Source organism: Leuresthes tenuis, unplaced genomic scaffold, assembly GCF_036924035.1.
Source record: "Leuresthes tenuis unplaced genomic scaffold, fLeuTen1.0.hap1 SCAF_6, whole genome shotgun sequence".
NCBI lineage: Eukaryota > Metazoa > Chordata > Actinopteri > Atheriniformes > Atherinopsidae > Leuresthes > Leuresthes tenuis.
The window spans coordinates 12,968,751-12,987,112 of record NW_027325360.1 but is presented as its reverse complement, the minus strand read 5'-3'; the positions used below and the strand labels follow the sequence as shown (position 1 = coordinate 12,987,112).

General features: G+C 40.9%; 1 protein-coding gene across 5 annotated transcripts; it reads right to left on the bottom strand.

Moving 5' to 3' along the window:
• Nucleotides 1-2,108: 2,108 nt before the first annotated feature.
• lzts3b (leucine zipper, putative tumor suppressor family member 3b) lies at nt 2,109-16,497 on the bottom strand. Of its 5 annotated transcripts, none has more exons than XM_072387696.1 (8): nt 16,269-16,497; nt 12,031-12,984; nt 9,912-10,376; nt 9,610-9,777; nt 8,758-8,886; nt 6,535-6,726; nt 5,057-5,287; nt 2,109-4,249 (listed from the first exon to the last, which is right to left on the bottom strand). In XM_072387696.1, the coding sequence occupies exons 2-8, from the start codon at nt 12,865-12,867 to the stop codon at nt 3,044-3,046; spliced, it is 3,228 nt and encodes a 1,075-aa protein (XP_072243797.1). In that variant the 5' UTR covers nt 12,868-12,984; nt 16,269-16,497; the 3' UTR covers nt 2,109-3,043. The 5 variants fall into 5 exon arrangements, with proteins under 5 accessions (XP_072243797.1, XP_072243801.1, XP_072243799.1 ...); XM_072387700.1 differs by having other exon boundaries at nt 10,140-10,376; XM_072387698.1 differs by having other exon boundaries at nt 12,031-12,859.
• Between the last annotated feature and the right edge of the window lie 1,865 nt (nt 16,498-18,362).

Here is an 18,362-nt window from a genome sequence, read left to right as displayed (position 1 = left end):
TTCTGAGCTCATTAAGTGCTTTGAAATCTGAAATGACTGAGTTTATCATGTAAAAGTAAATCTTCCTGCACTGTAGGAAGAAGTGTGTTGGATCAGCCCCACTTGTCCACTGACCAGATGTTTTTTATTTTCTTATTTCTTCTGATTAATTTATTATTTTACTGCGTGTCTTCCTTTTCTAAGTCGCAGATGGTGGCCGTACTCGGCTGGAATCAGACGACAGATTTTCTGCCAATTCATGATTTCTTTTTAGGTTCAGGGAGCATTGAAATCTGCTCTGGCTTTTAGTTTCTGCAATTTCAAGCCTCAGATAGTTGGTTTACTCTAATCCGTGTTTGGTAGGTGAGACTCGTCAGTGCGTTTGTGATAGATTTTGAGCTCTCCAATTCTCACGAGAAACCTGTCTAATTGTCCTCTATATGCATGAGCAATATTTTTCTGTCTTTACTTTTCAGCACTTACATTCTTGTAAAGCATCTTTCATCTACTGTATTTTCATCCCATAGGACCACTGCTGAGCATGGCATAAAGACTGCCATGGCATGAAGAATAATGTGGTAATTAATCCAATTTGGAGAATTTAGCTCTCCTATCTGTTTTTCTGATGCATCTAGATTTACAACAAGTTTTTCCCTTTAACCGAACATATTTTAACAGCGTTACCAATTGTCGTCTGCTATAAGAACTGTTACTTACATTGGAGAGCTGTTTTCAACTAAAGTAATTGTATTTGTCTCCATTAAATAAACTGTTAAATAGATAAAAAAAAGGTTCTAAGATTTGACTACATCTTCCTTAACTGACCAGTAGAGGTCTTTTTTTTTCTTCAAGGATCTTTTAGAAGAAAATTTGAGATTTTGTTTGTTATCTCAGGATCAGTGAGATGTATCCCTGCAGTTATTAGTCCTGAGCCCCCTGTTGGAAACCTTTTTTCTTTTTTTAAAAAGACATTGTTTCTGTTCTGTCTTTCTATTGCCAGAGTCAGATCGCAAGTCTTTGTTTTAGGGATAAAGGATTTACCCACAAAAACAAAAAGTGCTGAATTATTCACATATCTTTATTAGTTCTGCTGCATGTTAACAAATGGATGGTTTTAATCAAGCCAGAGCAGTTCTAGTAACATAAATGCAAACAATAATTTCAAAACATGTATCAAATCAGTAGCATTTTTGTTCTCTAAACAATGCAATACTTTAGCTACGTCACCTACATCAAAAGGAACATCATTTTTTGGACAAGGTTGCTATGATTGCACCATTATGATCAGCCAAAAGGCTAACTACATAATTTATAAAAACACATAAAGGAAAGCTCAAATGGCACATATTTTCTCTCTCAGTTCACCATAATATAATAACAGTAATAAAGATGATAATACTATGTAATACCTTAGAGATAAGTTAATATTCTTGAGCAACATCTTTTTATGCTGGCATAAACAACACATATAAAAGCCATGGATTTCACATCTGAGCCTACTGTACATCATAACCTGTGTGTAGGACACCACATAGTGCAGTTAGCCTGAATGCTCTCCTTCATCTTCACTCTTCTGCTTTTTTTTTTTTAAACTTCCTTCTCCCTCTGCTTTGTCTAAATGAACTATACAGAAGAAAGTAAGAGTTTTCCAAGACATACACACATCCTCAGTGTAAAATTTCAGTCTCACAAGCTGTGATGTACATGTACTTAAAGAAATCCCTTTTCTGTTAATATATCTTCACTTGTATTGCCACTTGTCCCTCTATCCTCAATCTCATAAGCTGAAGCTTTTCATATGTATGCACTCATGCACACCTGCTTGCACATTCTCGCTCACACACATTTACAATCTCTAACTATTATAAGTGTTTCTTTCTGCTAGTATATCATACATTCTATAAAATGTTTTACTTTGGGGATACTGACTCCGCCGTCTGATTTCTCGGTCTGTGAATGCACAAAGACACAGTTGTCATAATACTCAAATTCAAACTGTGCATGGCCATTCACGTCCTTTAGGTTCAATGAGGGGGGAAGGTGAGTTGGGAGCTCTGTGAAAGTGCTCCCATGACCCCTAGTGTTCATTTTTAGTCACCACAGCGAATTTGAAGTGAAAGCGAACAAGGTTTTCGTATATCCAAAAATGTATACTATATTCCGTTGGGGCTGATTATCTGCTAATAATACTTATTTAAATTCTATTTGTAGAAAATATAAACTCTCTCGGTCTTAATACCGTGTTTAAGTGGGTCTTGCTTGTTGGACCCTGTGCATGAAATGCCTTAAAAACTGAATAATGAATCAATATGTATGAGACCTTTGAGGTCAACATCTGCTGGGAGCTAAAAGAAATACTCCAACCTTGTGTATTAGTGTTGTATTACAGTGTTTGATGATATAATTAAAGCACTGAAAATAATATTCACACTTTTGATATATATATTTTTTCATCTGTTCCCAGCATCATTCTTTTATACATGCTGGGAAGAATGGTGTAAGGCGCTCTCTGGCCAAAAATGCAACTGAACATCACACACTCTGACCACTAATTCTACTTTTACATAACCAGTGACACAAATTTACAATGAATAAATACCGCATTATATTCTTGTTGATCACTTTTGACAATATCCCTGATTGTCGTGGTCCTTTTCTAGCATTAAATGACACGTGTATTAGTGCTGTAATTTAAGCATTGTCATTTAATTCAGCATTTCATTTGTCTGCCAGCCATCACTGTGGCACACTTTTATGAATACTGATCATGTAAGTTGTAGTGTGCAACTTGTGATAGAAAGGCTTCTTAGGAGGTTGAAAAATCTGTGATAATGATGAATGTAGTTCAGCTTCCTGCTCAGACAATCTGTTTGTTTCTGATAATGTTGCATTTTGTTGCTTTTGTTGCTGTTAATTGTCTATGGTTGCTTTGAAAAGTGTGTTAAACTGTCCATATTTATTCGATTTGAACAGTTTTTACTACTGTACGCTGGAATGGTTTTGTGGGAGAGGCCTTGCCACTGTGAGTTTAGAGAAACGGAGCATTTGCTTCATGGAGTTTTCTCTATATCTCTGTTGACTCTATCCTCTCCAGGCGTGAGGGGCCAGCCCACGGAGGGGCCAGCTGATGGAGGGAAGGAGGACCTTTCTGGTCTTCACAGGGTGGCGAGAGGGTAAGGGCGATGGGGCCAGAAAGGGAAGGAGGACCGGAGAGAGAAGGAGGAACTGAGATGGAAGGAGGACCAGAGAGGGAAGGAGGACCAGAGAGGGAAGGAGGACCAGAAAGGGAAGGAGGACCAGAAAGGGAAGGAAGGGGCGGAGGAGATAGAGGTAACAGGGCTGGTGGTGGAGAGTTAGAGGAGGTGGGGGAAGTTGTGGTAGGGGTGGTAACAGTGGTAGTGGTGGAGGTCGCGGTTTGTTTGGCTCCCAACTGACTCATACGTTTTTCCAAAGCTTGGTTCTTCTGCAGCGTTTCCACGTAGCTAAGCTGCAGCTGTGCCTGATATTTCAAAACTCGTTCCTTCTCATCCTGCCAGGTGTGCCTTTCCTGGTCAAAGTTGAGAGCCTGACGTTCCCGTTGCTGCCGCTCCAGGCGCAACGCAGCCTGCAGCTGCTCTAGCTGTCTGCGCAGCTCGCCTGCTTCATCCCAGTGACCCTCTTGGACCCGTTGTGACTGATGGGTTTCTTGACGGAGTTGCACTTCCTGGCAGAGTTGAGACTCGTGACGTAGCTGGGCTTCTTGACGCATTTGGACTTCATGGCGGAGCTGTGCCTCCTGACGGAGCTGTGCCTCTTGACGCAGCTGTGCTTCTTGGCGAAGTTGGGCTTCTTGGCGGATTTGGGCCTCGTGGCGGAAGTGAGCCTCCTGACGAAGCTGGGCCTCCTGGCGGAGTTGAAGCTCAGGTCGGTTCTGTGGGTCCGAACGCATCTGCATATCTTGTGCCAAGTGGGAGTCTTGCCGCTGCTGCACATCACGCCACTGAGCTTCTTCACGTTGCTGCCTCTCCTGCCTCTGAGCTTCCTGCCTTTGAGCTTTAGCTTCATCACTCTGGAGACTCAGCAGGGTGTCAGATGTGGGGGTAAGTGAGTTAGTAGAGGGCTCGGTTGGATTTCGTGGGCAGTGCACAGCTCCCCATGGTGGCAACAGCCCTGCTGCAGCTAAGTTAGGGCTCACCACAACCTCTGCTCCTCTGCTCACTTCACTTAAAGCACGCTTTAAACTTAGCACTTCTGCCTCAAATACACCCAGCTTTTCTCTCAGGATGGACACCTGTGGAAAAGAAAAGCATAGCATTTCATATAAAACCTAGGACAGTTTTAGATATAGATAGACAGTTGACAGCTCTATGTGTGTTCTGAAAAAACTGCATGACAAACAGTATTTTAAAACAATGTAGACAAGTTGCTCTACATCTCATTCAGTGCAAAGGAGGAATAATATTGCAGCTACTGTATATGATGTCACCCAATGCCCAATTTGTTCAAGACTCACAGTAAGATTTTTTAAATCCCTCCAAAGGCTTTTGAGGATTAAACAGTCAAGAATCTAAATTGAGTGGTAAACATTCAATTCCTGCTAGCTCACTGGTTGTAAATCATTTTCTGACTGGTCTAGAGTTTAATCAACACTGCATTGCTCTTTTTTGCAACCCTAAGGCAGTCAACCGATCATTACAACTGCACAACTTGTCTCTTTTTTTTCTAATCATAGTCAGAGCATAGTGTAAACCTTAACTCCCATTGTTTGTGTTAATTCAATGCATTTTTTGAGCGATATGAACATTTGGAATAGAATAAAAGAACAAGTCTTAACATTTACTTTAAATTAGCCTCCTTGAGTAAATCTTTGCTTTGTGTTTAGAGACTTTATTTGTTAGATATGTCTTTCCCAGTAACACCTAAAGGTTCTCTGCACTCTACACTTTCTTTGCTTTAATAATTAAAAAAAAATTGATGTCAACCTGTAAAAGTGTAAATACAAAAAAATTACTAAATTGTTGATGCATAACAATAATCCTGTGTGTCAGGCTTCCCCTTTTTTTTATAAGTTTAAGGTCAAGTGTACTTGAAAGCCCACCTCTGACAGGGTCCTCCTCAGGTCTCCCTCACATTTCTCCAGTTCCAGACTCTTGGTGCTGTAGGAGTCCTTCAGGCCCAGCATGATCTCCTCCCGCTCCCTTAGCTGGGCATTGAGCTCCTTCAGCTGGCCTCTCAGGGCTACCATTTCACCAGCTCGCTGGGTGACTTCAGCCTGACTCTCCCTCAGCTGCTGCTTCAGCAGGGAGATCTCACCTGCTTTCTGACACACCTGCAATACAAAGAAGTGTGAGTGTGAGCAGCACTGCATTTAGTATTAAAGTGGCAAGCATGCTCTCTGTCTCAGTGGATACAGGCTGGTTCTAGACCTACAGAAATAATGACATGTTGAAACCAGGTATCCACTCCTCTCTGTTTCTCATGTAATGTGTCATGTAAATGACAAAGATGATAAAAATACCACGGACAAAAGTACTGTGGTCAATCAATGAAACAAATGCAATCAATAACAATAATTTAAAAAACGAGAAAATAAAGAAATCTAAATGACTTTTTATCCCAAAGAAACTTCCTTAATGTGGAGGTGCCAGTGCCTGTTTAATACATAACAAAAAAGGTACAAACACAGGACAGACAAAAACAGGTACTCTGCTTGAATACCTAAAAAGTAATTGTTACTTACTTTTTAGATCTTTGTTCAACTTTACAATCGTTACCATGAATACTTAATAGAAATAGTACTACTCCTGGTAAATTAAAGGGATTTTTTTATTTTCAAGTGGGGTTGTATGAAATACTTATGAGCAGTCAGTGTCTTATCATCTGTAACTGTCAGAGCAAATAGTGTGGTATCGGGGAGAAATTCTGACAGGGGAATCTCATAAAATTTCACAACAATTGCGGGATAGTTCAGAGTGCTGGGCACTCGGTTTTACTGTCTCATATATGGTAAAAAATGTTTTTGCTCCTCTGTGGCCCACTTATGAGTAGGTTTTAGCTTAGCTCCCTGTCATAATTCCTCTCCAATTCTCCAAACAGAGAACACTTTGATCGCTTTCCACTGCATGACATACACTGACTACTCAAAAACACTTTGAATAAGCTTAACAGAGATTTTTAGATATGTCATACCAGATGTAGCAATGCCGCTGCCTAAGCCAACTAAGCTTCAGCATGCTTCACAGTTGGGACTGTATTCAGATGATGTGACAAAAATATTTTGTCCCATGTCTCCAAAGGTAATTGTAATTGTCAAGTTTACAAGACTTTCACTTTTCTTTTTCAAAAGTGGGATCCTCTCGCGCTTTCATTCAGAAAGAGTTATCTAAAAAAAAGAAAAGAGCATTTACTTCCTCAGCTCTTTACCCAGCAAATCTACTAACATATGTATCGCTGGTAGCTTTACACATATGCCCTTACACTGAATGCTCATGGATTCACTCCACTTTTGTGTAAGCCAGATAACATTATAAGGAACTACTGTACTCAAGCACAACAACTCCTACACTCAAATCTCACCTCCCACTTAGTTTCCTCCAGACGGGGCAGGATGTCAGCCTGCTCCTTCCTGTAATCCAGGCACTTTCTTTCCAACTCCTCTCTCTGGGCCAACAGGGCCGCCATTTCCTCCTGGAGCCTCCGTTTGTCCTGAGACAGACGGGTTATCTGGGCTTGCAGGGCAGTCTGGGAGCGCTGAGCTCGGCGGGTAACCTGCAGACAAAATATACATAGGAATACAAAGTAAGTTGATGACAAAATATGTGTGGATCAAATATGTGCTTTAAGCAAAGACGCTCTGTTACATATCAAGTGTTACTTGTCATAGATTAGATTAGATTTGGCTTAGATGAATTTAGCCAGTATTTTGACTCCAATATTAACCATTGTGTCTTGGTGATGTATTGGACCTCCAAATGCTATCAGAAATGTAACTGGGACTAATTCTAGAAATTTCGAAAACTCTACGTGAGGGGAAAAAAAAAATCACCATCTCCAACAAACATTTCCTCATGAAGTATTTTGACTGTGACGTCAGAGGGCTGTGTCTGGAAACATAAATACAAAGTCAAAAGTTCTGATGGGCTTTCAGTTTCACTGAAATCTAATCACTGTGAAGGCCATTGCGTATCATTCATATCATCATACTCGTCAAATCATTTACTGACTCAATGTGTCCCATGGTGGGTGGGCCCTGTCTTCCTGGAAGAGACTACAATAATCAGGATGGGAATGTTTCATCATAGTACCCTGTGATGGAAAAGTGATTTCTCTAAGAACCTTTGTATTGGTTTGCATCTCCTCTGGATGCAAAGCATGCCAGCAGAACAACCACCCACACCAAAATAGAGCCACTGGATCCAGTCGATGCAGCGATCAAGGTTTCTTGTTTTTTTCTTTTATTTGGAACTCTTCTATAGGTCAAATATGTAAACTGGGGCTCCTACTTTTGCCTTGCACTACATACGTTTTCAGAGCCATCTGTTCAAAGGCTGCAAACGGGTCAGAGGTAGAAAATATATCCCTGCATGCCTCAGCCAGTGGTGTGTAGGTTCCAGGAGTCTTTCTGCTCCTGTGCTAAGACTTTGAAACTAACATTTACACTCAGCTGGATGGGATGAGATTCAGAATTCGAGTGACTGACATGCTCTACACTCTCCCCATTCGAGCTTATATCAGTAAACACATCTCATTTAATGCAGCTCTCTGGTTTCCTGAGCTAAAAAATGTGACATGTATCTTAGTACTCTGGCATAGCCTGCATGCTTTATGTCCATGTGATTGCTGCTCATTTGAGGACAAAATTCTAATACCTAATTCTTTCTCTCCTGGGATACAATCTCCCTAATAAAACAAGGAATCTCTGCATGCTTTTTGCCTATCTTGACAACTCTTCCTCCAATCTACTTCATACCTGAATGCTGGTTGTTGACCTGAATAATTTCATTGTCGAGTTTAGACTTGTTTGGATGAGAGGTGGTTTTCCCCGTTCTTTGGGCGTTTCTTAAGTAGTTAAACAAACTTTGCAAACAAAACTAAAGACTATTGTAAGTCAGACAAAAGGCTTTCTGTCTTTCTATCTAATTTCTTTAGGCCTAGAGGGGATCAAATGATTCATTCACAAAATTTATCTTGTTCTTTTAAATTAATGGACCTAAAAGGATAAGTTCAAAATGATGAGTGAACTACAGTAATTATATATTAATAGATACTTAAATGCTGCCTTTAAATTAAATATCAGAACACCTATGTGTAGACAGCAGCCAATGATATAAAACATAGCAATCAGTTCAAATGACTGTCACACAAACAATGCTCCATTGGCAGAATGTGGACTTTTGCATAAAATCAGGCAATACTGTACCTTCTGACTGGGTTGTATGGGAGTGGAAATAGGTTTATTTGTGCTTTAGAATGTACAAGATCTAAGACAATCATTAAATTACATTTAATTTATGATGTTTTGTTCTGTGACTGACTGCATTTTCTTCCCATTTAACGAGATAATGAGGTATCTTTAAATAAGAAAGGAATATTTTGATTAAAACTTTTGTTTGATCAATTTGCCACTCACAGAGTGATACTTCAGCAACAACTCATTTTAGTTTGATACACTCAGTCCTTTCAGAGTTTGTTCACAGATCATGGAATTTGTTACCAGTTTTCATATAGGTTAGATTAGACCAAGATGTGAGCAAAAAATTCAAACAAAACCCAAAGTGCATCGTGAAGTAATGCGGTCACCTGCTGCAGGCGAGAAGCATAGTTCTGTCTCAGTTCGTCCATCTGTCGCTCCCAGACACGCTGCTTCTCCTCAAACACCTGAATGATTGCTGCCTCACTTTGGTCCAGGTTCCTGCGCATATGCTGCACCTGGGAGGAAGAAAAGAAAAGGATTCAGGTCTACTGACTGCCACTTAAACAGTAAAAGCACAAGAAATCCAACTTGAATAACAAAATGTGACACTAACTACTTTCTGTTGTCAGCTGCCAAAAGAACTGCACAAGATGCCGTTTGCCTTAAAAAAAAAAAAGTCCAACTACGTGAAAACTACAAATTTTTCACCAAACTCAAACTTTTTATCATCTTGTGTTTTGTGTACCAGCAACACTTACAAACAGAGAAAATAATTTTTCTGAAGTACGAACACTTTTTTTAGTTGGAATGCTTAAACCGCATTTATCATCCAAAGCTAAACAGCTCAGTTTGAAGATGTTAAAATCTCACCCATATAATAAGCACCAAACAAAGGAACGATGAAACACTTTTTGTTGCATAATTTCAATGGAAATAACTAAAAGCAGTCCTCTCTAGGATTTTAACTCAATCAGCCAAGTCACAACAAAAGCACTGAGTTTTGATGTATCTATGAAATTTGATGCCTTCTTAATGGAATCGGCATGAATGAAATCCTATTTAGTTCCACTGTACTGGAAATTTTGAAATCCTCGAGAAATAAAATCAACAAAAAGTGTCAATGAATTCACCACAGGTAATATGTGTAAGATGGCTCTTTAAATGTAAACAAACTCTTCTTTTTTAACGGAGAGCTCACGAAACACCTGCAAGTTATACATTTCTGAATGAGCTCATACCTCTTGCTCTTTCTCCCACAGGCGGTCCTCAAGGTCCTGGATGATGTCATCAGATGAGGGAGAGGGTCGAAGAGGTGCTGGAGCATCGCTCAGGTGGCTTAGCCTCTGATAGGATGAGGAGCTCTTTCCTGAGGATGACCGGCCACTGTCTGAGGCACTGAGTCCATTCTGTAGAACAGAGCCACATTATGATGATGATGACGATGAGGATGATAATGATGATTACGATATAGCAAAACGTGGTAACAGCTGGGTGTATGAAACACCCAAGTAAGCCAAATGAGCATGGATGATAGCTGTACCTGGTAGCCAGGCTTTTCCAGCTTGTCCAGGCCTGCACCTGCCCCAGCCATGCCCAGCCTGTTGATGTGGCTGGTAGAAGCACTGAGTGGCCCCAAGACTGCTGGGGGTCCACAACCAGACCCCGAGCCTGTGTAGGTGGGCAGGCTGGTCAGGGAGTTTCTCCCTGAATCTGACATCCCTCCCTGAACCACTTCATTACCATTTCCCCCTCCCTCACTCCTGCTTACCCTAACTGGGCTGTCCTGGTCCAGGAGCAGGGCCTCTGGCACCTCCCCTGTCTCTCCTCCGTCTCTGCCTCTTCTGCCTACTCTGCCCTCACTGAACCCTTCACCTCTGGCTTCAGTCTTTCCCTCGCTCCCAGTCCCTCCTGCCTGGCCCACCAGGTTCTGCATGGAGTGGAAGCTCTTGGGAACCACCGGCTTGAAGGCAGAGGGACGAACAAGGCCGGAGTTGCTCTGCATCGCCTGCGAAAGAGATGATGGAAAGAAATAGGGATAATAAGGGACATATGAGATACATAAGCCGTAACTCTCAGAGAAACTTACACTGTCGCAGATGTTTCAGTGAAAAAATTCTTCATTGTAATGTGTTTAGGATGGCCAGAGCACAGAATATACATAATACATGTGATTCTCTTTGATTTTTGCAAACTGTATGTCTCTTATTAAAGGATAGGTTTTTATGGTTATTATCAGTCATGGATCACAATGAGGGGAACACTTTTGAAAGTGACTCCAGTGAGAGAAAATAAGGAGCATTTCTGGGATTCAAGCTTCCCTTAAGAAAGCAAATGCTTAGTGATATTATGTAGCTTCAGCCTATAAGAAGTAAAGAAACAAATGAAGCTAGTTTTGTTCCTTTTTTCAATATATTTAGCAAGAAAGTGTCCATTCTGTACTGCTAGCCCCCCACAACAACTAACAGTATATAATAGAGTATCAATTTAAAGAAAATTAACAAAAATCATAACCACCTATTTTTTCTATAGGTGAAAGTTAAGCGTTATTAAATAAACTATTTATATGTAATAATAATTTATTAAAAATAAATACTTTATTTTTTTAATAAAGTATTTTTCTATTCTATATACATCAGTGGTGAAAGTATGTGAACATTTGCTTTCAGCCTCTTGTGTAGCAATAACTGCAAAGGAAATGTTTCTAGGAACTGTTGATCTGTTCTGCTCATCAGCTTGGAGGGATTTTTGACCAGTCAACTCTAAGATGTACATAGATTTTTTTCATATGAACTGCTGGCTTCAGGTCCTTCCACAACATTTATGTTGGATTCAGACTTCAACTTTGTCATCCCATATCACTGAATGTATTCTTCTTCTTCAATCATTTTGGGATAGAAAGTTCAATGGGTTGTTGTCTTTTTGCAAGATTACATTTCAATTTAGATTCACTTCATGGACAAACATTTTCTCTCAGGTTTTGGTGGTATAATTCAGCATCGCATTTTTTGGCAAGCTGTCCTTTCTAGGCCAGATGTAATAATACAGGCAAAAACCATGAAACTACCACCACCATGTATTACAGATGGGATCAGGCTTTTATCCTGGGAGGTGGTGCTTTTGTTTCTATAAGAATAATACTGATCTAGAACCAAAAAGCTCAAGTTCATCCACAGTATATTTTTCCATCAGCCCTCTGTCTCGTCCACTTGAGCTTCAAAAAGCTGCAGATAGACCTGTCGTGCAACATTGCTGTCCCATGTTTTTCACATAATGGCAAGAACAGGCTGTAATTTGCTTTAAATACTTCACTCACATATATATAATATTGGGTCATTTTCATCACTAAATGAGTGTGTGTTAGCTGAGTAACTGTTAATTGGGTAAAAACACACCAACTCTCCTTAAACCAGGAGAGTCCAGAATCCTCACAGCAGGCTAACTCTTGCGAACAGTTCAACTAAGGAGTTAGTTTTCCTGTTTGAGTGAGTTTTCCTGCATGTTTTTTTTTGGAATTCTAAAAGACTAAAAGAGGTCAGGAGAATAGTTTTATAGCCAGAATAACAAATTGAATCTTATGTCACAGTTTTTCCACAGCTGTAATCACCGTTTGAAGGTGTGGACCTCCACACTGGGTATCACTGCCCTAAATGCTGAAGTACCTGCTCCAGTTTTCCTGACACCGGCATGATCTTGGGCGGGTTGTGGTTTGGAGGGTTATGGCCAGCTGGATTGTTCTCACTGTCAGTTCTGGCGGTGACCATCTCTCGGTGGTGGTGGTGGTTCATGCCAACGCTGTTCTTCTCACTTGCTCCTCGACCCACAATGTTCCCACAAAGATCCAAACTTGCCGCCTGCATCTCCCTCTCCCTTTCTCTCTCCATCCTCTCATTCTCCAGCCTCTCCCTCTCCCGCTCCCTCTCTCTCTCCCGCTCTCGTTCCCTCTCTCTTTCTATCTTCTCCCTCTCGATTCGCTCCCTTTCCCTCTCCCTGGCCCTCTCCCTCTCCCGTTCCCTCTCACGCTCCAGCCTTTCCCTCTCCACTCGTTCCCGCTCCCTCTCCCGGTTCCTTTCCCTCTCGCGCTCCCGTTCTAGCCTCTCCCGGTCCCAGTCTCGGTCCCGGTCCCGGTCTCTCCCCCTCTCACGCTGCCTCTCCCTCTCCCACTCCCTTTCTCTCCTGCCAGCTGCACCACAGTCCAACTGGTTGTTGTTGGAAGGGGCTGTCATTGTACATTCAGTGTGGGTGGAGGAGGCTGTTTCAGTGGGCCGATCAGTCCCGGTGCAGGTCCCAGTCCCGATACTAACACTCCCTCGTTCATCACTAGACGCCGTCCCGTCTGATATAGTCGCCGGGGGGCGAGGCAACCGCTCTGCACTGCAACTGCGGTCGGCAGGGCAACGGCGAGAGAGAGGAGGGGCTCGGGGCAGGGTGGTCCTCGTGCCCACGGACTTCATGGCAAACTCCTGCTCTCCTGCCACCCCACTGCCAACACTGCCCATAGTGGAGGTCAAAGGTCAGGGATTAGAGGTTAGGAGTCAGGATTGGGGAGGGTCACAGATACATTTGGAAGTAGTGTGGGTCATCACAACCTAATGCAGGTAGTGGGGGCACACACACTAGAGGAACACAGAAAAACGAAAGCAGTTATACAATATTGTAATTGCATAATGACTAGTTATACAATAACAGATGCAGAATAGGCTCCAGCCCACATACAGGGGGTAGCGTGGTCCTGCTACCATGATAAAAATGAAAAGGTCAGGTAGATAAGTCTGGATAATGATCAGTAGATTGAGGGGATAAATGCGGTTTAAAAGTACAACTTGGTCTCCAGTTTGATGATCATGCATACACTTTTAAGGTAAAAACTGAAGACTCTCCAAGTTCTCCCCAAAGTTGTGTGCAGAGGTTGAGGGATGCAAAACACAAATTACACAAACTTTTGCATCAACCAACTCATTAAACTGGAGAAACAGGGTATTCTATCAGGTGTTTGGTGGTTGGCTATTTTTTTAGTTTTTTTGTTTAATTTTTGAGCCACAGATGCAGAAAAAGGAAGAGGTCTAATAAACTTCAAAATATATCCCTACAATAAATTCAGATATTGGAGAACTTTGACGAGTTCAGTTTTCACTCGCTCTGAGAGAACTGAAATGTTATTTTAATCCCACTGGTTTTCTTGTTTTAGAATTCAAACCTGTCTTACTTCCTCATTGGTAAGATTTCCACAGACCAGACTCCTCCAAATATCAACACAAAGTTGCAAAAGAAAACATTACCTACTTCACCTATTCAGAATCTAGATGTAGTAGTTCAGTACATCCAGATAGAATATAAATAGAAATCCAAATAGATACACAACTTTATCCCCTTTCAGAACCAAACTTTAACTCGCTGTTCTAACAGGCCTTGTATAGCACCTATATAGTCTAATTGAGCACTCAAAGTGCTTTTACTCAACAGGAGGCAACGTGGGGTTCAGTGTCTTGTCCTAAGACACTTCGACATGTTGTCCAGGTAAACCTAGGATCAGACTACCAACCTTCCAACTGGCAGATAATTGCTCTTCCTCATGAGCTACAGCCGCCTAATTTTCTAATTACTGTCTCTGCATGTACTGGTGTGTACTGTTAAGTGTAATTTTTTTCTTTTGTGCAGTTTGCTAAACATGCAAGTACTTGATAGTGCTTTTTGGGGGATTGAATTGTATGTTCAATGTGCAATACATTGGATGTACTCGTAGTGAATGAGAGTCTGTATTTCACATGTGCTCTCGTTTATTCTCCAGTGCTGACTATGCTATGTTTTTAAAAAATGTTTTTTCTATGTTTTATTAATATATTCATGAATTGTGTCTCTCATTGTGAAGTGCATTAAGTTTACATACAATGAAATGTGATATATAGATATAACCGCCATTGTGATTATGGGTTAAGGTAGTGATGTAAAGATGCTGTAAATGAAAATCACAGATAAAAACCTTTGGATTCATTCATGCTTTACAGCTGGAGGGTCTGAGACCTCAAAGAAAAAGTGTGTCAGTTTCTGAGACAGGTCTTCATCAAAATCTGTGTTTTTAAAGGATAATAAAGTATGCTAAGAATATTTTAAACAGTTTATGGTCCTGGATGGAACTTTAGAGTTAAGTTTATGGTAACTTTTGATGCAGTAGTTGCGAATTGTGTACACATTCATTTAAAGGCAGTACAATCCAACTCGAAACACCCAAAAACGTGAACACAAAATGTCATTAAAAATTAGCCGACATTATCACCTCCGCATTAAAGCTAGAGTTAGAAAAAAAAAATAGATAAATATTGTGGGGCTGTGTAAATCTATAGAAAGCTGCCTTGTATCCACGTTGAAGAGGTAGTTACTAGTTTGTGATATCAAGATGTGGCATCATTTGTAAATTGTTTCTTTTTCACCCCTCAAGTCTAGATTCTCAATTGGTCAAAGTGAGCCACTGCTACTTCCAAAAGCTGCCTGTGCAGCAATTAGAGGTTTAAATCAAATGTGAATTGATTAAGTGATATGTACCAAACAAACCAAATACAAACTGAAAGGTAACTACAAAAATCTATTTAAGACATCAGTCTTACAGAGAGAATGTCAACAATTTCTGCTGTTCTAATAGTCTGAGTTGATATGGAGCGTGATCACAAACAAAATGTTTAGCTAAATAATCTTATTCTCACGGACAGTTACCAGGTATTCACTGGCTTATGAGTGTAAGAGGCTCAACAGCAGGTATATTTTTTTTTGTAAAGAGACAGGCCTATTCCAAATATCTGATATAGTGTATTAAACAAATGTAAGAAACAACTCCCAGGAAACAACTCAGCAGCAGTACTACCTACATCTACCAAAGTAACCACAACGCTGGATCAACGTCCTTGTAAAATTGTTTTAGGGAAGATCAGGATGTAGCTTTGCTGTGTTAGACTGAATTATTTTCAGCTCGACAAAGTTACATTTCAAGATTGTAGCATTACTCTGAGAAGTGTTGCTAAACTTTTGAAGCATCTCACGATGAGCACCCTGATGGTCTTAGCGGATGTGGATAACATTTCTTCCCCATCTGGGTACATCTTGGGACTTTTGCTGGATGTCATCGGCAGCTATTTTTGTTTATGTCTTGTTAGCCATTCACTGTCTCCAACCCAGTAACTGCAGTAAGGCCATTTAGCATTACCACAATCAGAAGGTGAGCAAAAAATTAATCAAGATCTAATACACAGCGGGGCAATATAACCATAAAAGTAGGATTTATTGCCAGGCTGTTATTACCCTTCATTTCAGCTTGTTGTGCATACATTCATGTGAGTGGATAAGAGGACTGAGATGTTAATGCAGTCACAAGGTACACTGAAGGTATTTAGGCACATTCACATCACGAAAAACACACAGTCCCATAGATAGATAGATAGATAGATAGATAGATAGATAGATAGATAGATAGATAGATAGATAGATAGATAGATAGATAGATAGATAGATAGATAGATAGATAGATAGATAGATAGATAGATATGCAGTCATGCCAGTGCACCAGTGCACCTCCCCTTCTTAACCCATTTACTAGAGGTTTACTTCCACTTGGGTGAATAGTAGTAGTAGTAAAATACACAGGCTATCTATGCGCTGCTCTGCCTCAATCCCCTCCCCTCACGACTCCCTCGCTCTCCCTTTTCTCTGCATCCCTAGGCGGCAAGGGCGGCTTTAGCAGCATCCGCATCAAGCCCTGAATCCACTGCGCTCCCAAACAATTACTTGCTAGGCCTGAGACAAAGAAAACAAACCGCGCAATCCTCACAAAATGACAAAAATAAACAAATCTGGATCAAAATGCACAGCGTCATTGACATTGACGACGTATCATGCAGTGGCTTTGATTTACCGATTGTAGCATCCCGGCGGTCCATCATCAAAGGCTACTCACTATTTTGCAGCTTGGCGGTTTTTAAGATGGCAGCCCCAATAAACAGTATTGTCATCAGACGGCAGCGTCTTTCCTGGTCGGCTGGGCAGTGAATTATTCTGCAGTGGCTGCTGTGGCTCGGTTATATTAAAGATGCTGTCTTCGACCGCTGTCAACGTCGGATGCTGATGATGGAGTCGGTCGGTTGATACGCGCATCAGCTGAGAGACACACACCCACCTCTGGCCCCGCCCCCCGAGCTGCATGATACAAACGCCCCCTTTTGGCATTCATCCAGTGTTCTCCCTTGGGAATAGCCTATAGAGTCATATATTGTACAGTCCCGTGGATGAATGGATGGATGTGACAAATGATGTAAGACTATCACAGAAAAGCTTGTTCATAATGTCACATGGAACATAAATTACTGAATGATAAATATTCACCTCTCACATTAACTCATTTTTGGTAGCTTGGAGGCCAGAACAAACTGTAGCCCAAACGCAACCCTCATTTAGGCTGATCCGGAGGATTGCCTTGGAACAGAAGTGAGTTTTTGAAGAAAAAAAATGTCCTCATAGGGGGACCAGGATATATTTTTAATAGTCTGCCCCAGGAGCTGCTGCTGCAGTTCGACACTGCCCCCTGTGCACCTCCATCAGTGTTTGATTTGGAGCTGCAACCAAGAAGGACAGAACTAGACTGCAGTAAGGACTGCAGAGCACATAATTGGAGCCCTTCTGCCCTCTATCCAGGATCTGTACTGCTCCAGAACTTGAAAGAGGGCAGGCAGCATCATGGAAGTGTCCTCTCACCCCGCACACAGTCTCTTTGAACTGCTTCCGTCTGGCAGGCAGCTCAGAGTCCCCCAGACCAGGACTAACAGGTACCGGTGCAGCTTCTTCCCCACAGCAGTCACCTTGTTGAACAGTTGAAAGAACACTGGAATTACTTGTATGTGTTTATGTACTTGGCGAAATAAAGCTGATTCTGATTCTGATGAAACTCTTCATCCACATGTCAAGATGTGGGGATTTAGACAGTTAAAGCTAAAGGTAATTACATTTTTGAAATGGAAAAAAAAGTTTGAATAACTGAAATCAAATATCCAATAAAGAGCAATCCAACAAATTTGGTGAAAGAGTAGATGCATTGAAATACAACAAAGTATTACAATTCTAAGCTTGAAAACTATATTTTTCTCCCAGAGAAACTATGCAAAACAACTGCTGAAGTAACTCATCTAAGATATCTGCATATCTAACACTCTCTGGCTGCATTAGCAATAGATGAACTTTGTATATGTTCCGAACACAAAAGAATTATGGAAATAAAATCAAATAATGATAAACATCAGTAATATTCTATACTCGTATGTAAAGGATGTACAGACAACACGATTCAAAGTCAGTTCAGACGGTGTGTTTTAAGAAGCTACGTGACACCAGAAAGGTTGGCGTTTAGGGACAATCTGCTCATCTAATTTCAGAAATGTTAATGCTTCACTAACTGAGGTGTTAATAAATTCTATAAATTCCATCAGCAAACTTGGCTCTTGGTCGGAACACACTTAACGCAGTCTGTAGCAGTTGTAGCATCCCTCAGTTAGGTTGTGTTGTGCATCATGACTGTTTATTATTTTTGCTTTCCTCACTGCCTCTCGTGTGTTTTCTTACACCTGTTTGACCTCCATTCAGTGTAATTTCCTATGGTTCTTTTATATTCACTTCAAGGTTTTTTTTAACCACATTAGTGTTCTTATATGTGAGTTTAGATCACAGGTTTGGATATTAACAATAACATACAGTCTTGAGTGTGGCCTTTCAGGCTGGAGCTCATACTTTCATTTGAATCACATAACTTTAAAATTGTTGTGCTATTTTTCAGCATTACAGAAAAGGTTCTTACTCCTATCTCTTGACCAACTCTTGCTTGCCAGAGATGTTGGGAAAATGTGCTCTAATGGGCCCTCTGTAGGACAGGAGATGAACATTCTGAGCACAACATTCCTTTCTAATAACTAGCTACACTGCAGGAGAGCTGTGGTAATTTCAAAATTAAGGCATGCACCAA

Bases quoted from the DNA above. Each gene is read 5' to 3' on its own strand.
- lzts3b (XM_072387696.1), bottom strand. From the start codon at position 12,867: ATGGGCAGTGTTGGCAGTGGGGTGGCAGGAGAGCAGGAGTTTGCCATG. The intron at 8,887-9,609 runs GTATGAGCTCAT...TCTTCCTCCCAG, and splicing joins TGTGGGAGAAAGAGCAAGAG to GTGCAGCATATGCGCAGGAA. The intron at 5,288-6,534 runs GTGAGATTTGAG...TTTGTATTGCAG, and splicing joins TGGAGGAAACTAAGTGGGAG to GTGTGTCAGAAAGCAGGTGA.